General features: G+C 42.9%; 1 protein-coding gene across 7 annotated transcripts in view; it reads left to right on the top strand.

The window, feature by feature from the left end:
* Positions 1-23,658, top strand: part of Fat3 (FAT atypical cadherin 3) — a 603,560-nt gene that overhangs the window by 509,674 nt on the left and 70,228 nt on the right. For all 7 annotated transcript variants that reach the window (XM_021205908.2, XM_029542742.1, XM_029542740.1 and 4 more), the window contains 4 exons: positions 1,995-6,068; positions 9,561-9,757; positions 10,742-10,895; positions 12,886-13,119. In XM_021205908.2, coding sequence (XP_021061567.2) covers positions 1,995-6,068; positions 9,561-9,757; positions 10,742-10,895; positions 12,886-13,119 — 4,659 coding nt within the window. The remainder of the gene's footprint in view (positions 1-1,994; positions 6,069-9,560; positions 9,758-10,741; positions 10,896-12,885; positions 13,120-23,658) is intronic.

Genomic DNA, 23,658 nt, shown 5'->3' with positions numbered 1-23,658 from the left:
ACACACACACACACACACACACACACACACACACACACACACCACATCACACAGCCCGTCCATCACACACACAGTCCAACCTGGGGCCTGCCTGTCTCTCACAGTTGCATAATAGGTGGACCCTAGGCCTGCAGAGCCCTCGCAAAGCAGCTCACCAAGTTCCTTTCCAAGTGATGGAAACAAATGCAAGAGATGGCTGCTTGTATAAAATGCTAGGTTTTATTGAACTTGTCTCACAAACCTCAGATAAGCCAGATTTTATCCTGTTTAGTGGTGGACCATAAACTTCCTATCTTTTACTTGGCCTCTAAAGTCACTACTAAAGCTTTTACTTTGGACTGAAGCAAAGCAGGAAGGCAGAGCTTTAAATCTTGGGGAATTCAAGTTTGACATTTACTGTTAGCATTGCTTCTAAAGCAGCAAAATAGAAGACAGCAAGTGTTGGGAATACACTGGATCCTAAGATCTAGTAACATGCCTTTCCAACCTGTCTCTCCTATTGAGCATTCCACAGTAACTATTGAACCTCATCAGTGTGACACAGCTGTACTGCATACCAGAAAAGCAGTAGGAATGCAGCTTCAGCCATGTTAGCAAAAGTCTACAGGAGCCACGTATTCTAAGAAAACAATCAGATTTTAATTTTCAGACACTTATGAGCTGAAGGAAAGAATAAGCAGGTAGCCAATGCCAAGGGAAGGACCCATATGTTGAAGAGGGAAAGAGTGGGAAGGGCCAGCTTGGACCTGTCATGGGATCACAGTAGCCATGGGACTCCAACAGTGATGGAACAGCAGGACTACAAAGGAGCCAATATATGCCATAGCTTCATTCCTTCTGTGAAACTCCATTGACCAAGTGTGAGGCCGGACTGACCTAGAGACTGTTAAGTAGGACATCAGCATCAATGAACGTAGACATCATCTAAAGCTGTGTGACACTACATCACTTGGAGAGGACCATTGCTCAAGTGACATGGGCTCTGGGCCCACACTTGCTTATCCAAAATGTTTCTACTATCACCCCCCCCTTATTCCCCACGCCAGACCTGTCACAGCCACACCCCATGCCTCCATTTCCTGGGAGCTGTGCCTTCTGTTCCTAGTTTCAAGGACAGCTCTGATGATCATCTACTTCAACCAAAACCTTTCTGTTGAGTAAACACAATGACTACAGACTGGAGTAATGCTCTCATGTTTCTATGTCTGTTTGTACATCTGTCTCTGTGCCTGTGTGTGTTCTTACAGTGTAAGAAGGGTATAGAACAAAAGGAAAGAATAAAGGGAGGGAAAGCCTGAAAAAAAAATCCTTGCAACTTACAAAGCGTCCAATAACTTAGAAGAATTCCCCATCTAAGCAAAGTCACCATTTGGAGAAAGTCGGTTTTTATGTGGTAAAGTAGCATGAGTTACACATGCAAAGCCTGCCAATGGGACACCCTGAAACCAAGTGACTGTGAGGCGGTTCTGAAACTATTCCTACAGTGCTCTCTTTAAAGAGGAAGACTGAGCTTAATATAGCAGTGTTTAGGGATAGATAGATAGATAGATAGATAGATAGATAGATAGACAGATAGACAGACAGACATAGATACATAGATATGTGTGTATGTATATATTGATTTTATATTTGCAGTTATGACATATGTACATTCACATAAGCAGATGTATTAGTAGTGGTATATGCCAATCCCAGCTATCCCTCTTCTCATGGGTCCAGAAATGAGAAAGCCCAAGTTCAAATGTGTACATAGTGCTATATTGTTGTTGCTGATGATGATTTTATCCTGGATTGAGATATTTGATTTGATATAATTTTTACCAGAGAAAGGAAGATCTGCTTTTTTAATATCAGAATAATTAGGATGGACTCTAAACTCTTTCTTACTGCTGACCACAGTGTAGACAAGCTCTTTGAGAAGATGGTTTAATCTCCATGGGAATAGTTTAATGACCCTCTTGTAACTCAATTTCCCTTTGATCTCTGTGCTTTAGGGAACACGGGGAATACATTTAAGATTGAACCAGTTCTGGGCATCATTACCATTTCCAAAGAGCCAGACATGGCAGCCATGGGTCAGTTTGTCCTGTCAGTGAAAGTCACAGACCAGGGCTCGCCACCAATGTCTGCCACTGCAATTGTACGCATCTCCATCAGCATGTCTGATAACTCCCACCCCAAGTTCACTCACAAAGACTACCAAGCTGAAGTAAATGAAAATGTGGATATTGGAACATCTGTCATCCTGATTTCAGCCATCAGCCAGTCGACCCTCATCTACGAAGTCAAAGATGGAAACATCAATGGAGTCTTTACCATAAATCCATATTCTGGAGTCATCACCACTAGGAGAGCTCTGGATTATGAACATACCTCTTCCTATCAACTCATCATTCAGGCCACTAACATGGCAGGCATGGCTTCCAATGCCACTGTCAGTGTGCAGATTGTGGATGAAAACGATAACCCCCCTGTTTTTCTCTTTTCTCAATATTCAGGCAGCCTGAGTGAGGCTGCCCCCATCAACAGCATTGTCAGGAACCTAGACAACAGCCCCCTGGTGATCCGAGCCACGGATGCTGACAGTAACCAAAATGCACTTCTGGTGTATCAGATTGTGGAGTCCACTGCCAAGAAGTTCTTCACAGTGGACTCCAGCACAGGAGCCATCAGAACAATTGCCAACCTAGACCATGAAGTTATCGCGCACTTCCACTTCCATGTACATGTGAGAGACAGCGGGAACCCACAGCTAACCGCAGAAAGTCCGGTTGAAGTCAACATTGAGGTGACAGATGTCAATGATAATCCACCCGTGTTCACTCAGGCTGTGTTTGAAACTGTCTTACTTCTCCCCACCTACGTGGGTGTGGAGGTTCTGAAGGTGAGCGCCACAGACCCTGACTCTGAAGTACCCCCTGAACTGACATATAGTCTCATGGAAGGGAGTGTGGATAATTTTCTAATGGACCCAAATACTGGAGTGCTCACCATTAAAAATAATAATCTCTCCAAAGACCACTACATGCTGATAGTCAGAGTATCTGATGGGAAGTTCTACAGTACTGCCATGGTCACCATCATGGTTAAAGAAGCCATGGACAGTGGCCTCCACTTCACACAAAGCTTTTACTCCACCTCCATCTCAGAGAACAGCACAAACATAACCAAAGTTGCTATTGTCAATGCAGTTGGAAACCGCCTTAACGAGCCCTTAAAATACAGCATCTTAAACCCAGGAAATAAATTCAAGATAAAATCTACCTCAGGAGTCATTCAGACCACAGGAGTACCCTTTGACCGCGAAGAACAGGAGTTATATGAGTTGGTGGTGGAAGCCAGTCGTGAGCTAGACCATTTGCGTGTGGCCAGGGTGGTAGTCAGAGTTAACATCGAAGATGTTAACGATAACTCTCCTGTCTTTGTGGGCCTTCCTTACTATGCTGCTGTGCAAGTTGATGCTGAGCCAGGAACTCTGATATACCGGGTAACAGCCATCGACAAAGATAAAGGTGCCAATGGAGAAGTGACCTATGTCTTGCAGGATGACTATGGTCACTTTGAAATTAACCCTAATTCAGGGAATGTGATTTTAAAAGAAGCATTCAACTCAGATCTCTCCAACATTGACTATGGAGTCACCATTCTCGCCAAGGATGGTGGCAATCCATCTCTGTCCACATTTGTGGAACTTCCCATCACCATTGTTAACAAAGCAATGCCCGTGTTTGATAAACCCTTTTATACAGCATCAATCAATGAAGACATCACAATGAACACTCCCATTCTCAGCATCAACGCCACTAGCCCAGAAGGTCAGGGCATCATATACCTCATCATCGATGGAGATCCCTTCCAACAGTTCAACATTGACTTTGACACTGGGGTCCTAAAAGTCATTAGTCCTTTGGATTATGAAGTCACATCAGTTTACAAGTTGACAGTGAGAGCTAGTGATGCTCTTACAGGTGCCAGAGCTGAAGTCACTGTGGACCTGCTAGTGGATGACATCAATGATAACCCTCCTGTCTTTGATCAGCCCACTTACAACACAACACTATCTGAATCATCTCTTATTGGAACACCCGTTCTGCAACTTGTCTCAACTGACGCAGACTCAGGAAACAACAAGCTGGTGCATTATCAGATTGTCCAGGATACTTACAATAGCACAGATTACTTTCACATAGATAGCTCAAGTGGCTTAATCCTGACAGCACGGATGCTAGACCATGAGTTGGTGCAGCACTGTACCTTGAAAGTCACAGCAACTGATAATGGTTTTCCATCCCTGAGCAGTGAAGTCCTGGTTCAGATCTACATTTCTGATGTTAACGACAACCCCCCGGTTTTTAATCAACTCATTTATGAATCTTATGTTAGTGAACTAGCTCCCAGGGGTCATTTTGTAACCTGTGTGCAAGCCTCAGATGCAGACAGCTCTGACTTTGACCGGTTGGAATACAGCATTTTATCTGGGAATGATCGAACCAGCTTTCTGATGGACAGCAAGAGTGGAGTTCTCACACTGTCTAGCCACCGGAAGCAGCGCATGGAGCCTCTGTACAGTCTCAACGTGTCTGTGTCTGATGGACTGTTTACTAGCACTGCTCAGGTTCACATCAGGGTCCTTGGGGCGAATTTGTATAGCCCTGCCTTTTCACAGAGCACATATGTAGCTGAGGTAAGAGAGAATGCAGCCTCTGGGACAAAGGTTATTCATGTCCGAGCCACAGATGGGGATCCAGGAACATATGGACAGATCAGCTATTCCATCATCAATGACTTTGCCAAGGATCGGTTCCTCATAGACAGCAATGGACAGATCATCACAACAGAAAGACTAGACCGTGAAAACCCCCTGGAAGGAGATATTAGTATTTATCTGAGGGCCTTGGATGGCGGAGGGAGAACTACGTTCTGCACTGTACGGGTGATTGTGGTGGATGAGAACGACAACGCCCCTCAGTTCTTGACAGTGGAATACAGAGCCAGCGTCAGGGCTGACGTAGGAAGGGGCCACTTGGTCACTCAAGTTCAAGCTTTGGATCCAGATGATGGAGCAAATTCTAGAATTACATATTCCCTCTATAGCGAGGCCTCAGTATCAGTGGCTGACCTCTTGGAAATTGATCCTGATAATGGCTGGATGGTGACCAAAGGCAATTTTAACCAACTAAGAAGCACTGTGCTGTCCTTCTTTGTGAAGGCAGTAGATGGTGGCATTCCAGTCAGACACTCCCTCATTCCCGTCTACATCCACGTCTTGCCTCCTGAAACATTTCTGCCTTCCTTCACCCAGTCACAGTACTCCTTTACCATTGCAGAAGATACAGCCATTGGAAGCACAGTAGACACATTAAGGATTTTGCCCAATCAAAGTGTCCGGTTCAGCATGGTTAATGGAGAACGGCCAGAGAATAACAAAGAGGGTGTCTTCATCATAGAACAAGAGACAGGTGCTATCAAGCTTGACAAGCGCCTTGATCATGAAGTCAGCCCAGCTTTCCACTTTAAAGTAGCAGCTACTATACCCTTGGACAAGGTGGACATTGTATTCACTGTGGATGTAGATGTCAAGGTATTGGATCTGAATGACAACAAGCCAGTCTTTGAAACCTCGACCTACGAGACAATCATAATGGAAGGGATGCCTGTTGGCACCAAGCTTGCCCAGGTGAGAGCCATAGACATGGATTGGGGAGCCAATGGGCAGGTCACTTACTCCCTACACTCAGATTCCCATCTTGAAAAGGTAATAGAGGCATTCAATATTGACAGCAACACGGGATGGATCAGTACACTGAAGGACCTGGACCATGAGACAGACCCTGCCTTCTCCTTCTTCGTGGTGGCTTCCGACCTCGGAGAGGCTTTCTCTCTTTCTTCCATGGCTCTGGTCTCAGTCAAGGTGACAGATATAAATGACAATGCACCAGTCTTTGCTCATGAGGTGTACCGAGGAAATGTGAAGGAGAGCGACCCACCAGGGGAGGTGGTAGCTGTTCTCAGCACCTTGGACAGAGACACCTCCACCATAAATCGCCAAGTGAGCTACCACATTACAGGTAAGTTTCATCACCCAGGTTTTCCATGTGCTCTACTCTCTGAAGACAGGTGGCTCTAACAATGACAGGAGGCTGAGACGAGGATGAGGGTGGGAGTCTGGTTCTGATTAGGAAGTCTGATTGCATAGGGAGTTAGTCGTTGGCTATTCACTTGTCTGTAGTCTACAACACCTCCTGCAGTTTTGAAAAACAAACAATGAACAAACTATTTTAATTGAAGAAATTAAAATAACAGCTCTTTTTAGTGGAAAGAGATGTTTTTCAACTATAATCCCCTCGTGAGCTTTCAATAATGCTGAAGAACAATAGTATTCCCTCATTAAGCTTTATGTGCAGCTTTCTTCTGGTTATAAGAATGCATCATCACACACACATGCAAATTAGAAATCTCAGTTTGACCTTTTCTGAGAATTCTAAATTTGTAACTGAGGATCAAAGGATATGTCTTCTCTCAGCCCCGTTTCCTTGCAACCTCTATCTGGCTCCCCCAATAGTAAGTAGCTGCTCACCAGAAAGGAAAAAAAAAAAAACTGAGATAGACAAATAAGGTCACTAAGCATGCTCAAAAATGTCACCATGGTTCTGGGACACTTCAAACTTCGCAACAGAGCGAAAGGTCTTCCCCTGTTCAGGAACAGCTTTCTAGGATGCCACACTTTCAGCGATGAAGGAGGAAGGGTTGGAAGTCTAGAAAAGTCCCTTCCAGAAACCGCTTGGTGCCTGGGAGACAGCACCTTGATTCTGAGACTTTCAGAGCCAGAGCATAAGCCACATGCCAAAAGATTTTAAATAATGCATCAATACTTGTCGTCAGGTGGCTTTCCCCTTAGAAAAACCACATTATTCAGAGTGAAAAATGAATTAATTAGGATGCCCTTAGGACACTGATTCTGCTTAAGTATGGTAGTGGAAAGTTAATTAATCACTGCAGAATAAGATCTGTATTGGAGCAAACACCAAAAGCTTGAGATTGCCACACTTCCCCAAGATTCTTCTTTGTGTCTTTCAAGGTGCTACTCCCTTGATGACATTTCTCACTTTTATATATCATGTGCTTTCTCTGAAAGCTGCCATCTTATTCCATTAAAAAAAATGTGTATTTCTGCAGTTAAAAGCATAGAGCTTCTGGGTCCGGAGAGACAAAAATAAAAAATAAAGAAAGGATTGGATTTATTTGTATTTAGTTATTTTTTTAGGGGGGAGACATTCTGCAGGACCCTTTTGTACTTGGAATAATTTTGTATTTGGCACTCAGCCTTAATTATTTTTATATAGTCTCTGAAGTACCAGAAGATGATATAAGGGACCATCCCATCAGCTTCACTAAAGTAATGAGCGCAGCAGAGTTTAAACTCCTCTTACTATTAGCAGAGTCAACCACCAACTGATTTTAATTAGATTTAAGCTTTGCTCTTGATGTAACACAAGTTGGCTGTGCTGCCTCAGACTAACAAAGGAACATTAATCATTTTATGTAACAAAGGAATGGTGTGGGCTCGCCTGCATTGAAAGCATTTAATAGAGAGGTTAAATTTGTGTGTGCTGGAATAATATTCAACTGAAGCACAATTGAATTCTAGCCAGAGGTGGCAGAAAGTGATATTGCAGGAAGGACCCAGAGCCTCCTGAGGCAAGGTTTCTCAGTCGCTACCACCACTACCTGGGGACAGGTAAGTGTCTCTTATGGTAGGTAGGCTGATCTTTATATATTGTAGGTTATTTCACAGTCATGCCACTTGATTCAACCACTTGATTCTAGTAGCATATAGACCCACAACAGTCCTGTGACAACCAAAAATGTCTCCATACACTAGAAAAAAACTCTGAAAGGGGGAGCATCATTGCCCCGGAGGACCAGTGTGCCTTCTATATATGACTTGGGGCGATTTGTCCTGAGGTTTTCTTCACACTGAAAAGTTATAAAGGGGAACCAGGGTAATACTCAGAATTCTAGGACCATATGCTTGTTTTGTTGTTGTTGTTGTTTTTTTAAATGGGTCACAAAGAGAGCCAGCTCCATTCTTACAGTGAAATAACACTTTGCAATATATTTTTCCTTATGCTTTTGTTTATTGTGTTTGAAAATAATTTGGGGCACATTCATTTCATTTGTTCTGCACTCACTATGTGACCCACTCTGGCTTTGAACTTATGGCCTTCCTGTCCCAGTCTCACAATATTGGCATTACTGGAGCACACCACCAAACCAAGCATCACGTTAACATGGTAAAAGGTTTATTCGAGGAAAGGGAAATCCATGAATTCTGCAGCTGGACTGTTCAGAGCCTCACTGGAGCAGCAGGAGGGACAGAGGCTTCCAGGATGCTCACCAAAGTGTGTCTCATTGGCTAATGTGGAATAATAAGCTTCAGGTTCCCCTGCAGAGGTTATTTGTTGGATTGGTTTTGGTTGTTTGCCTTTTAGCATTTACATAAGGTGGACTCCGCCTAGATTTGGACTCCGCCTAGAGAAACCCAAGGCAATGGGCTCTCTGTCTCATGGCGTCTTACATGGTTGTGTCACCTATTGTCAATCTTCCCCTTTATAACTTGAGCTGTAGTGGTGAAGCAGGGAGATTTTGTGGTCCTGGCTGCCTCTGCGGCCCTGCTGTCTAGAAAAAATGGCCTCGAGCAGAGGATAAATAATCCTGAATGCCAGATAAAGGGCCACCTCACTCTTGCATCTGACTACTGTCTATTGTCATTGGCCAACCCTTTCTGGGCATCAGAACTGACATGATTTCCTTCCTAGGGATGAGATGGCAAGTGTCCTTCCCTCTTCCTACCTTTGTCAAACTGCTCTAGTGTTCACCAAATTCGTGAAATGGAAAAGAAATCTGTTTGAGCCATTCCTGTGTATCTTGTCTTCTTTCCACCCACTTTCACAAGCCACTCTCTTCAGTTTGACTTAATTATTTCAACTGTGTTTCTTTGAGCTGCTTCTTAAATGACTCCTTGCTAAGACTATTTAATACCATTGGTTTGCCCTCTGTGATGCAAACTTTTCTCCCCCAAATTCCAATCCTCATGAGAAAGTCCCCAGCAGTATGATAAAGCATTCATTAAAAGATTTCTTAACAGAACTAGCTGCCTTGTCTTGATTGTATAATCAACTCAGCAGCTAATGAAATTGTCTTGGTGACAAGGACTACAGTGTATTACAGCCTCTCTTGAGGCCGAGTGTAAAGACAATTGCATCATCCCAGGAACCAATTGATGGTTCACAGTTTGAATCTGATTATCTTTAAGGAAATCTAAACAAAAGATCATCCCAGCTTCTCTCTGTGGATTTTATTCTCTTGGAAAGTTATTCTTTTACTTTCTACACAAGATAAGCATATAGATAGCATGTATTTTTACAGGAGAAATTAAGGGAGTTTCCACTCTTTTCAGCATGATAAGGATACAGTGTGAGGGGCCCTTGAATGTCCCCATATGGACTCTCACATGTATGTCCCACTGTGAGTTCTCAGAAGCCCTGTTTCCCCCACAGGAGGGAACCCCCGAGGACGGTTTGCCCTGGGCATGGTACAGAGTGAGTGGAAGGTCTATGTGAAGAGGCCTCTGGATCGAGAGGAACAAGACATGTACTTCCTCAATATCACTGCCTCTGATGGACTCTTTGTCACACAGGCCATGGTAGAAGTGACTGTCAGTGATGTAAATGACAACAGCCCAGTGTGTGATCAGGTGAGCTTTGGGGATGAAACTGCTGTTTTAAAACTTGACTCACCCCTCTAAGATTAAGTTCAAACCCACTGCACATTTTTTTCTTAAATCCAGGGTAATATCCGTTCTTATCTTCAACTGAATATAAGAGGGTAAGAAGTAGAGTCTGGGATAAAATGTCCCAAATGTGAAAGGAATCTAGGTAGCTGGCAAGACCATGTGCCCAGTCCCTATGCCTCTCTTCCAATTAAATATGATTGGTGAGCCTTAGAGTTAACCTTTAAGTAGTTCATAAAGGCTCTCACACCATCTTTGTAAACCACTGGTTAAGAGAGATGAACCCTACACTGTGAGTTGCCTGTTTATAGATTATATAGCTGTCAGTGACAGCACTTTTGCTGAGTTGGGTCTCCAGATTCACATAAAAAGAGCCTTTCCGTGACTGTAGAAACACACACTGCCGACACAAGAGCTAGATAGCACTTTTCTTGCCAAAATTAAATAACTGTTCATCTGTATTTCCTAAGCTGTGGACCAGGGGACAATATTTGTGTTTGGTAGCTTAGAAAAATGATGTATATAGATTCAATGTCTTATGCTAAAGCCAGATATTACCCAGGACTACTTAAAGAGATGGAAATAACCCCAGGGACCCATTTGGTCTCAGCACAGAAATGGACACAGTAAGTGTGGGATGAGCATTGAGTTTCCCAATGCAGCAATGTTAGCGGCTTGCTACAGCAACGTCTTCTTACCAGCCATATCATCTATGCATGTTACATATAAAAAGTGCTCAATAAATTCTTTAAGTGAATGTGCACAAAAAAGGTAAGGCAAGGAATATACTAAGTTTTATTACACACTGCAATATGGTCTAAGGCAAGTGGGGAAAACTGCAAAAGCTAAACCACAGGAATGAATCTTAAAGAAATGCGCTTTAATAGTATCTATAAAATTGTACTGCAGGCAGTAATGATTGACTTACTCTTGCTGACCTCTGCCCAGGTTGCATATTCAGCATCACTTCCTGAAGACATTCCATCAAATAAAATCATCCTGAAGGTCAGTGCCAAGGATGCGGATATTGGATCCAATGGAGATATACGATACTCACTCTATGGATCTGGAAACAATGAATTTTTTCTAGATCCAGAAAGTGGTAAGGTGAAATTTATTCTTTGTGGAAATGTCATTATTTATCCATGTAAGAGTTACCTACTCGTGTGGTCTCATCATGACTAGATACTTAGCCAGAGTGATATGAGACTCTGATGCACTAGATGTTAAGTGAGTGCTTCACAGTATACAGATGTGGGTACTCTGGGCCACAGGAACTTGATTTGGGTTAGGGTTGGAACTTTCTTCTTCCCCTCCTCCCTCTTTTTCTTCCTTCCTTCAATCTACTTCCCCATGTTTATAAGCACTAAATGACCACACACATCTCTGTGAGTTATGGCCAGGCTCACAAACAGTGGAACAGGAGCTGCATCACCAATGCTGGTCACCATGCAAACTAAAGTATGGTCCTTAGCAAGAAGAGTTTCTTCGTGATGAAATACCTTTGGTTCCCTTCTTATTGTTACAGCAATGTTGTCTGGATTTTATTAAACATTCCTTCCCTATTTGAGGGGCTATGAGTCCCCAAATTTCCTTGCATAATCAGACAAAAATGATAAGGCAAAGGGTTTTGTAAACTGAAGTCAGATGCCTGAACAGAAGGCCAGAGCTGATGGAAAAGTCGTTTTCTATGGCAGCAAGATATTCCCGTGTTGTGGGTTAGGTGGTTCATTTCGTGGCAATTCTTAAATGGAATGTAAAGAGTGACTAGCTTGCATATTTCACATTCTGTGTTCATACCAATGAACTCAGTCTTCAAAAATCAGTGGCTTATTTATGGCTCCTAGCAGGAAGCATGAATATAGTTACACGAGAACATGTTCCTTAGCTCTCTGAACCCTACTGGAAGATAAGCAACATATATCCATGATAAAGGAAGGAACATTGAAATGGCTGCCCAGAAGTGCAAAGGAAGCCATATTGGAAAACCACAGATGTAGCTGTTACTGTGAGGAAATAAGATGGAAAGCTGGGGCAAGATTCTAAGAATTGAAGCAAGACACTGAAGGTTACAGGAAGGAGAACATCAAGGAGAGCACGAAAGAAGGAGGCAGCATCTCTAAACAGACAATTGAAGGTCTTGAATGTCCTCCTGAATGGTCAGTTGGAACTTTTTCAATAAGTGGGCCGAATGACTCAGTGTGGCCTGTGTTGTTTTGTATATTAAGGTTGATCTTTGTGGTGCTAAATCCTACATTAGTTACTTTTCTAGGCGCTGTGAAGAAGAAAGGCAAAGCATGGAAGGAGAGCTTTAGCCTGGCTCTGAGCTCTAGGGTCCAGTGGATCACGAGGACAGTCCCGTGGCAGGAGCTTGGCATAGCTTTCACAGTCAGAAGACAGAGAAATGAATGCCAGAACTCAGCCCACTCTTTCCATTTACAGAGTCCAAAGATTCCAGCATGGGGAATGGAGCCTCTCATATTTAAGATGGGTTTTTACTCCTCAGCCAGCCTATTCAAGACAATCTCTCAGAGAAATCTCTGATTTAGATAATCCCTCTTAAGTGTGCCAGGAACCTTGACTCCTATGGGATTCAAGGTAGGACCTGTCAAATTGACAACCAATGTTAATCATCACAGGGCCCCTCAAGACTTTTCTGGGAAAGCCAGCTAGTTTTGATGGTTTTATTTCCCTCTAAAAGATGGGATAAAAGTGGCCTGTTTAGAAACAGGATACTGTGCTCCTGGCCTGTCGGCCATGAACACCAGGGACAACAATGTACCTGGAGCCATCCATCCATAAAAGCCTCCTCCAGTTGCTAAAGGAAAAAACCCTCAGGAAATTTTGCAAAGGAATTAATTAACTTGAAGGTCAAGCAGTTGTTTTGCCATTGCATCTAAAATTCTGTGATATTTTCCATGATGCCTACAAAATTGAATTTGCTGTATTTCTTTAATTTATAGGGCACTTAGGCCTTATGTCCTTGGTTTTTCTTGTATTTGGAATTTTTTTGTACAATTGATTTTCTGCTTTTCCATGAAAAGACCATTTTTGAAGAGACAGACCAACTACGCCGCTATCTCGTTTCACAGGTGAGTTAAAAACCTTGGCCGTGTTGGACCGAGAGAGGGTCCCGGTATACAACCTGATCGCCAGGGCCACTGATGGAGGCGGCCGCTTCTGCAGCTCCAGTGTCCTCCTGCTCCTGGAAGATGTGAATGATAACCCCCCTGTGTTTTCTTCCAACCACTACACTGCATGTGTCTATGAGAACACGGCCACTAAGGCTCTGCTGACCAGAGTGCAAGCTGTGGACCCTGATGTTGGTAAGTTAATTGCCTAGCCAGGCTTCTCCCACATTGGCACACTGCATCTAGAAGGTTTGAGAGGCTTCTCCAGCTAGAAGCCAGGTTTTAACCCTGAGCTGCTGTGCCTCTTGTGTTGATTGAACTGCACATCTTCTTCCTCCTCCTCTTTGTCCTCCTCCTTCTTTTTTTAACCTCCTTGTCCTCTAGAGTCCTAGAAAAAAGCTAGGCATCCCTCTACTTTGTAACTAAGTATGTGGAAATAGTTTATAGGCTATGACCATTTGCTTTCATGGTTTTCTTTTCTACTTGCCTATCCCTCCTAAACACAGTTAAAATGCTGTGTTCTACAGCAGGGAAAGTTCACTTCTAATTCTATGAAGACTCACATCACAGCCTCAGCTGAAATATGACAATATTTATTGTACTGCCCCACAGTGCAAAGAACAATTGCTAAATGTGCTACCGGTCCAATGTGGATATTTTTTTAAACTGACATTTTCAAAAGTCCCTTGCCCCCACCCCAACCCCCACCCTGTCACTGACAAACAGACATCGCTAGGCAGAGTGAGGGTGGAAACATAAGGAAGAATTAGAATTGAAGTTGCTAATAAACTTTTTATGTGCAAATCCACTTGACATGATGAGATGACGGGTTAGAAAAGATTGGAGCTAATTGAGAAGTAGACTTCCTTAAGAGTGCGTAAGTTACTGAGGTGACTATATGATGGAATATAAATACGAAAGGGCACACAGAGCCCTTGGTTGTTCTTTTTAAGAGCTATAAATCAGAGGACTAGAAATGATGGGGTGTGTCTCTTATGCTAAGTGAGCCTTTATATAATTCAGTGCCTTATTGCTTAATTCTGAATTGACAGAAAAAATTATTGGACTAATGGAAAAGCAAATACATTATAATTAGCTGAAAACAAACGTAGCACCCAGGGTCTCTTCATATTTTCCCTTACAGGAATTAGAGGCTACAGTTGAATTATTGCTCTTATCACATTTGCATAATTTTAAGGTCAAGAACTTATCCTTTAAAAACATGTATATTATTGTGGAAAAATGGCAAGCAAGAAAAGACTGTTTATTAGTGCATAATTATGTAATAACTGCAGATAATCTTTTAAAACAAGGATTATAAAACATGAACACATTTGGGAAAAGAGGACAGAATTAATGCTAATGAGTCTTTTAATAATTTAAAATTTGACTTGAGGATACATAATTAGCCCATACATAACATTTCAAAAGCTGAAAGCCTTGAATTCTGTCACATGCTCCCTTCATGAGGTGACCAGATGTGTTCGTGCTGCCAGAGACAGGGAGTAGACACACAGTCTGTTTGCTGTACAGGTCTTAGACAGTGGGAGGTGGGGTGGGGTACAATCGTGAGATCTGACCCCAGAGCCCAGTCTCATGCTGTGATGAACAACACAGTTAGCTATGTGTCCTCCCACTTCTGTCTGAAGAGGAACAACATTGGCTGGTGGAGTGGGAGGAATGTCTAAATTCTGGTTGTTTATCAGGACAGAGATGCAAAGACCTGGGAGAAGAAAAGATTAATGGAGATCTTATTATACCTTGACCTTCCATTTCTATGATAAGTAAAAGGCTTCTGTGCAAAGCCTCGCATTGAAACCAAGGACCTGGGTACCACAGACACCAGCCATCTTAGCTGGGGTTTTATTGCTATAAAGCAACACTATGACCAAGGCAACTCTTCTAAAGAAGAATATTTAAATGGGTATAGCTTACAGTTTCAGAGGTTTTGTCCATTATCGTCATGGTGGGGAGCATCCAGGAAGACATGGTGCTAGAGTAGGAGATGAGAGTTCTACACCTTGATCTGCAAGCAGCCAAAGGAGAATGTGTTCCACACTGGGTGGAGCTTGAGCATAGGAGACCTGAAAGCCTGCCCCCACAGTGACGCACTTCCTCCAACAAGGCCACACCTACTCCAACAAGGATACACCTACTCCAACAAGGACACACCTACTCCAACAAGCACACACCTTCTAATAGTGCCACTCCCATGGGCATTCAAACACATGAATCTACATGGCACTAACTAGCAGCTGCTTGATAGGTAGCCACAGGCCCCCTCTACAGACCAACCCTTTACTAACTGGTGGCACCAGCTGATTACAATTGCAAACCATCCTTTAAAATAATGAAGAAATTTCTATCTTTACAAAAAATATTTATAAAAAATTCTATCTATATAAAAATTCTTTCATATTGAACTAATTATAGATTCATAGAAATTTTTAACTTTGACCAAGCCCAGTCCCCAGTGGAGATACCCTGCCTAGCCTTAGAGTTGTTACTAAAATCACAAAGCTGACATAGGTACAATCCACCATGCATCTTCACCTTTCCTGGAAGTGGACATGGCTTCATCTGTACCAGTATCACTGTCTACCTTCACAAAGTCTCTACTATCCTTAACCAGCACAAGGCTCTCACACACACCACCGTAACCACGCCCTCCTCCTTGGCAGTTTCTACGCACTATCAAACACTTAACTTCAACTCTATTACTTTTAAAACATGTTATTTAACTAATTCATATCTGTTGGGAACTAAAATTAAAGGGGGGCCCAGGGGGCAGGGGAAGTACGGGAAGGGAAAAGAGGCCCACGCCCCGCCAGAGTTTCACTCATTCCTGGGTGGACATTCCTCTATCCCACTCTTCAGGGTTGGCCAAGGGGCAGCCCTGCCTAGGGACCCGGAGCTACTTTGCTAAAGCCACCAGGGTTATAGGAGAGAGGGAATAGGGGGAGACGTTCCCAACACTGACCAGAGTGCACAGCGGATTCTAGAAGGAGCAGAGACTCTCTATGGCTTAAGAGCTTTATTATAGAAATGCAGGGGGAAAGAGAGAAGGTAGTAAGAGGGGGGTCTAGGGAGAAAGTAAGGGGGAGAGAGGAGAGGAGAGGAGAAGACAAAGAGAAAGGAGAGGAGAGAAGACAGAAGGGAGAGAGAGGGGTAAGAGGGAGACAAGAGAGTGGGGAAGTAAGAGAGGGGCCTAACAGCCCCTTTTATGGTCTTCACTGTTGCTAGGTAACTGGGAGGAGTTTAGCCTGAAGGTCAGAAGCTTGGGCCATTGCTTACTTGACTACTGACCATGCTTCTCTTGTGCGGACTGTGAGGGGGGGGGCGGTAACTTAGGCAGGGGTGGGAGTTCCAAGAGCATGAGGGATGCCTACCATGTCATGAACACCTACTGTTCAAACCTCAGCTCGACTGGAGACCAGCCTGCAATTTCCCACGCATATCGTTTGTACCCTTTTGAGGTTGGCATGTTTTCTTTTAGCATAATTTACTTCAGGTTCATTCAAGTTATTGAATGGACTTCAAATGACAAGTTATTTATCGATTTGACTCATGAGCTGTCTGTTAAAAATATTCCTTCACACAAAATGGTAACCCAATTTTATTGGTGTTAATTCATGAATTTTTGTGTCCTTCTAAAATGCTTATGTTGAAATCTCACCCTTATTTTGTATTGAGATGCAGCCTTTGGAGAAAAGGGAGCATATCTAACAAAGGTATGAACTCATGAGGAGGTCTAATGCTTGGATCAAGGAATCCTTGGGAGCCCATTACCCCTCTGACTGTGAAGATGCACAGAGGGAGCACCCGTAGGGATTCAACCGCCTCAGACACCATAACTGCTAGTGCCTGATTTGGGATTTTCTAGCCCCCAGAACTATAACAAAAATTTGGTACCTCAAAATTACTCATGTGAAATATTTTGTTATAACAGCCAAATATACTTTGACAACAATAATTTGGCTGCATTATATACTTGGTCACTTCACTTGTCTTTGTCGAGACTTGATTAGCTACTAGTCAAAAATCTAATTCCATGAATTTCTGAGTCCAAAGACCATGCCATGAGACCCTAAGCCCACTCTATGGATTTCTCTTTTTTAAACATATTTTTTTAGATCATACAGCTCCTTCCTATGAATCATTCATAATGAACCAAAGATAGCATTATAAGAATTTCTTACATGAGGAATAAAATAAAACATGGAAGACAGGGTAATTTTATACCCATTTTATGAGTTCTAAGAAATAGCCTGGTCACTATCGAGATTTTTCCACATTAAGTTCTTAATTTTCCTGTAGAAGGAAAGTATCCTAAGCCCCATAAAGTAGTGACATGACTTCATGACCCCAAATTTATGAAAGGTTAGCCATCTTTTCAGTGAAGACAAGGAGGCCTTGCTCTTTTAATGCATTGCCTCTTAGGAGTTAGTATGTTAGATTTAGTATACCTTTGGACTCTAAGAGTTCTTTGTTTTGTTGTTGTTGTTTATTTTGTTTTTCCAAAAGGTGGGCAACACCAAAGCTCATTCAAAGAGGACAATTTTATTAGAGTTTAAATAAAAACAAGCAAACATGCAAACAACGACAAAAACACTAGAGCAGGCAAGATGTAAATTTCAGTAGCTTCGAGGAGAGGAATGGAAAAGGAAAGGGGAAGGCCTTGACGGAGGTCAGCCGGCACTGATTGGTGGTCAGCCACAAGGCGAGGAAAGGATGCTTTGAGAAGGAATGAAACCCAAGTGTAAGGGAAACCATGTTTATCAAAGATATACGAAAAGTAGAAGTCATACTTTTCTGAGTTATTCAGAGTAGTCAGCTGACTTGGGAAGCACTGTGGTTTCAGGTTCATGCCTTAGAAGAAGAGAGAGACAATACTGGGGGAGGATATTCTGGAAGGGAGGAATACAGCAGCTCCTTAAATAGATAACTATTCTCCCTGTTAGAATCTCGTTTTGAGAAGCGTTTGTTTGTCTATCAAAAGAAACATGCAGCATGAAGGACCAGAGCAAAAAACCTGTTACCATTTTGGACAATATGACATGAAAATAAAGTGTAACTTTTTACTGGAAAATATGTCACACCCGTGGTTCATGGGATAGTGGGGGATGTGAGGAGGGATATTTTTCCTTTTATGAATGTCAAGCATAAAGAAAGGAGTGTGTTTTAATGAGTCAAGTGCTCCTTCCTTATTACATAATTCCCTTGCGATTTGGAATTTGAGGGATCTCAGAAGTGTGGAGGCTCAGAGCACACATCAGATACTTTCTAGTCAACTTAGCCAATACGTCATGAGCAACAGGGCAACAAAGCACTGTAAAGGGACAGCAAGACTTTCCAAGATAAGTTATTTAGACAGATAGTCTTCAAGCTACTCAAAGGTCAAGGAGTAAATCACGAATGGAGAGCCTCAGAATGGGTAAGACTTGGGGAGAGTCTGCAGGAAGAACAGTCTTAGGATGACATATACATTAGGAAGATGACGCCATAAAGATGGGACTCTATAAACCAAACGAAGAGCTGGGAGAACAGCATATTGTCCAGGATAGGGGAAAGGAGATGAGACCAGAAAACTAGGCAGGGTGTGTCTGTAATCATTCAGGAAGCCTGGGGATCAAGTATTCAATCAGAGAAAGAAAATGGGTGACTGTCTTTAAGAAAATGCATAACTGATTCTTGGGGAAGTAGAACACAATACAAGCATCTTTAGCAGATTAAAACAGGCCAAAGCAGGGTATGAAAAAGAATTCTAAGAAAGTATTGTAAACTACCACAAGGATCAAAGTTAGAAAGAGCAGAGGAGGCCCAGAATGACTTGTCAAGTGTGAAAATATGAAAACTTTGGCAAGGCCCTGGATCAAATAGCAAGCAAGGCTCATCAAGATCTGACCCTTAGGGGACAGATAAACATTAGCAGAAAGACGATAGGTGTTCCAAACTAAGATGTGGTGTCGACAGGCAATTGCATTAAGAGAAAGTGTGAAAGGCTCAGAGTCTTCCAGAGGAAGGGGGCTGTTCCTCTGAAGTTGAGATTTACATCCCTCGATTAACAGAAGGCAGGAAGACCAAGAACTCTTCCATTTTTATCTGACTGTGATTCTGATGTCCCTGTGTCCTCCTTCATAGGAGACATTTATGATAATCAGCTCATGTGCACACTGTGTAACAAATCCCTCCTGAGAACCATGGCATTATGGGTCCTGAACGATTCACGGAACAGAAACTAAAATGAACCAGTTTTCCTGCACATATAAGGGCATGCAGGGCCTCCCCAGGGAGCTTGCTCAACTATCCCTCTGAGAGCATAGATCCTGATCAAAGAAGAAGAGCTATGTAAGGGATCTACTCTAAAGGAGGCACTGGAAGATTCCATATCTCTTTGATAAAGTATTTTAGATAAAACTCCCCAGTGTTTCTACTGACTCTTCTAACCTACCGTAGCCTTTCTAGTCTGTCACTTCTTGAGAACTGTACAGCGGAGTATGTGAGTGAGATGCTTAAACCAACAGAAATGCCCATTAGGTGTCCGGGCCTCTTCCTGGGATGGAGTGTGAAGAATGCTTGTACCATTCTGAGAGAATCAGAGATGCCCTCTGTTTTTACCTGGGCTTCTCAAAGCTGGTGGCCAAAGTACAGAGCCACCTTCCATGATTATTTTTAATGTCAGGAAGTAAAGTAAATATAATCAACATTTACTCTGTGAGACCAGTCTGGCAAGAGCTTGGCCCAATGTGGCCCCATTGCACTACACCTCAAAGGTAAACACAGAAAAGCCCATGGGCAGAAGAGGGAAGCCTACTTCTGAACTATCTACCACCCTCAGTATTGGGGAGGGGAACAGCCTGTGGAATCTGGAGGAAATCTGTTCATATGTCCTTCAAGGAATATATGTACCCGTCCTGATACTTCTCCTACTCAGTTTTTCTAAGCATTCTACATCCTCAAAGCCTCGTACCCCAGATGAAAATGTACCTAGCCTCCTATGGATCCTATGAATAAATCCATGGGGATGTCCCCAGATGTCCCTAAAACACATACATCCAAATATATAAACAAACCAAGATCCCATAAACCTGTAAGGAAATACCTGGATGATTAGCAGCCTTGGGGAAGCCTTTGGTCTCCCCCCATATCAGTTTCTAGCTATATAATATTAGAGTAACAGTAGCTTACTTCACCAACCTCAAAGTGTCAGCATGAGATATTTTTCAAGATGAACAAGGATATCTCTCAGAACTTGTAAGGCCACATTTTCCACATTGTCTTTCCTTTTCCTCCTTTAAATTTCCCCAGCACATCGTGTCATTTTGGTCACACTTCACATGACTCTTCTCCTCCAACCCCACACCTTCCCAGGCAAGAGCAGCACTTCTCAAGGACTTTAAATGACAGTAATGACAACGTTGCTGCTAACATCCACTTTTGCAGCTACTGCTCCCTGGCAGGCTCTGTTCCAAGGGTCTCAGATACATTATTCCCATTTCTTATAACAACCCTCCAGTTGGCTTGTTATTGTTCAATTTACTATGTGAGTAATTTGGAGGCTTAAGTAACTTGTTCTGAGCCATAAGCTAGTGTCAGGACAGCAGACATTATAAAACGGGAGCTCAGGAGAGCTGGGCGTCGAGCTGATAGTAGTGTTCAAGTACAAGTCATTAGTTCCCCTGGACTACCTGCGACTACATTGGTGTCACCAGAGGGTGGGATCAAAATGAGAGACTCCAGGCTACTCAGTAGCCCTCAGAAGTCATAGAGCAACAAATTCACTAGGATGAAATGCCCCATTGCAAGAGCCGCCTTTTTACTGTCCCCCATCCAGAGTTTAAGATTCTGTGGTCTAAGAGGCAAAGCAAGGTGATAATTTTCATTCCAGATAGTCCCAAGGTGAACACAGCTGGATGTTCCTAACAGGCACTGAGAACCACTCAAGAACTCTATTTCTGTGTCTCAAACAGCTTAGCAGTTTGGTGACACCTATAGATCATCCCTCAGAATAACATTTTTAGTTCATAAAAATAGAAACATAATTAAATCAGTCCAGTGTTTTCTGAAGTTATTATGTGCTAGTGTGCATTTCTGCTTTAATACAGTAAATACCGTGATCCAGTACAGAATGGCTACAAAATCACAGGCATTGTACATACCACTGGCTTTGTTGCCAATATCTGTAATTGAACATGCATTTCAGATCCATTTAAATATTAGTAAACATGAAGGTCTCAGATATTGTTTTAGTTGCTGTTCTATTGCTGTGAAGAGACACCAAGATCAGGGCAACACTTACAAGAGGAAACATTTAACTGGGGCCTTGCTTACAGTTTCAGAGGTTTAGCCCATTATTATCATGATGGGAAGCGTGGCTACATGCTGGCAAGCATGATGCTGGGGAAGCTTGAGAGATATATGTATGATCTGCAGGCAGAGGGAGAGAGAGAGAGAGAGAGAGAGAGAGAGAGAGAGAGAGAGAGAGAAACTGGGTAGAATGTGAGCCTTTGAAACCTCAATAGCCTCAAAACCCAACCCCAGTCACACACCAACTCCAACAACACCATACCTCCTAATTCTTCTCAAATTGTTCCACTCCCTGGTGACAAAGCATTCCAATAATGAGCCTACAGGGGCCATTCACACTCAAACTACTATGGCTATTCTCCCTCTGGTTGCTACCTCTAATACTGGCCCCAGGGACTCTTGCTTCCTGGATGTGCCTTGATAACCACTTTATTTCTTGATAACCACTTTAGCTATTAGGTTTAAAGGGCCATGACATTATATACTTTCTGTTAGCCTCATGGGATCCAACCAGTTCAGCCACCTAGGGACTACAGCTACTTCGAGATGGTCGGGGGATGGGTGGATATGAGAGCTATTGGCTCTGCTCTCAGGAGGTTCCAGGCTTGTTTCCTATGGAAGTGTTGTCCTAATAGATGTTTACAATGTCACTACTGAAATCTAGTCCAAACAACTCCTTTTTCAAGAGGTTCAGGGACAAAAGGATTGAACATAGATGACTTTAAAGAGGGGACCTCAACACCTCCAGCCAGTATTTTATATCATGGTGATTTCTCCTGGAAATATTCCAACAGGGATTCAATGCTGATCCCACCTCTCTCCTTTAAGCATCATATAATCAATGTTTATCCTCATGCCTTAGAAATCATTACCACTGAGCTGCGCAGGTTAGGATGTAACGTAGGGTTTGTGTGTTTCTTCCCCCAAGCTCCAATATTGTCTGAAGTATTAATTCTCTGAAAGTGGCTGAGGGATTATTAAAATGTCACTAAAAATTAAATAACCCTCTGTGAGGACTGAGAGATTTAAGATGTTCCAAGCCTTTTGCCTATTGTAGATTTAAAAGCTAGGCACGATGGCAAATGCTTGTGATCTCAACACTAGAGACAGAGAGACAGATGTCTCTGGAAATTGCTGACCAGCCAGCCTCGTTTCACAAATCAGTGAGCTCTGGGCCAGTGAGAGATGCTGTCTCTAACAAATAAAAAGCACTTAAAGAACAACACCTGTAGTTGACTTTTGCTCCACTTACACGCAAGTGCCTACATACATGCAAATATGTACACTTTCTCCATACATACGTGTATTTGTGTGTGCCTGTTTATAATCTTATGTGTAAAGACTTTCACCAGAGACCTCAAATGAACCCCCATTAGTGAAGGAAAGGATCTTAGTATTCTCATCTGCAGATGGAGAAACTGTGCAGAGTTAGGTGTCTCAGCCAGGTTCAGTTAAGAGTGGCTTGGGGACAGTGAAGGACTGAGGCTCTCTTAAACGACCCTGCTCCCTTGTATTTTTCCTTCTCCCAACATCAGGGTCATTTCAGTAGTGTGTGTGGCTTAATACAAGCTTGAGACACATACCTTGTCTATTTTCCACTCTGGGAATGAACCCAGAGTGGCTTTAGGATAAGACTGGAAGAAATATGACAGTTCTGTCCTTAACCAGCCATCTGAACAACGTTCCCCAGCACTCAGGGCCTCCATGCACTCTTCAGGATCTGGCTATACCCCTAAGCAGCATCAGAAATCCCCCAGGAAGCTAAGCAAAACAAAGGGTTAAATGATACACAGCCTATAATAATAACAGGACACACTCCGTCTCCACAGTCTGATTCGGAAAGACTGGAGTAAGGTAGGTAGGGGGGAAATCTACTTTTTTTTCCTGTAGTGAACATTAAAATGCCTTGCTCAGCTTAGAGTCTGCATTTGACACATAAGTTACTGCTATTACTACCCTTTATACAATCCAATTTCTCTCAAGCTCCTATCAAAACACTAGTTGTCAAGTGAAATAGGGATTCCTTCTTAAGGAGGCGTGCGTGGAGAGTTCTGATTTCTACCAAATGGCCACAGGAGCTTCTTTCAGCCCCCACTCACATGAGCACGCTGGCACCACTAGGTCAGCTATACCAGACCAGTCTTTATTTACAGCGCTGCCCAGCAGGGATGGCCTCAAGGAGGGCTAGCACAGCAGGAGTTTGCTTAAGTTCCCACCATTTCAGGTACATCGAGGCTCTTATGTGTAGTCGCTTCCCAGGATAAGGCCTTCCTGGCCGGTATTGTGCTGTGCATCATCTGCTGGCAAGTTCTTTAAGCTTCCATATCTCAGAACACTTTCTGTTCATACAACGTTTCTGAACCACCCCTTTCAAGCATCTCTCTCTCTCTCTCTCTCTCTCTCTCTCTCTCTCTCTCTCTCTCTCTC

This window comes from Mus pahari, chromosome 10 (genome assembly GCF_900095145.1).
Source record: "Mus pahari chromosome 10, PAHARI_EIJ_v1.1, whole genome shotgun sequence".
Lineage (NCBI taxonomy): Eukaryota > Metazoa > Chordata > Mammalia > Rodentia > Muridae > Mus > Mus pahari.
This window is presented reverse-complemented; position numbering and strand designations above follow the sequence as displayed.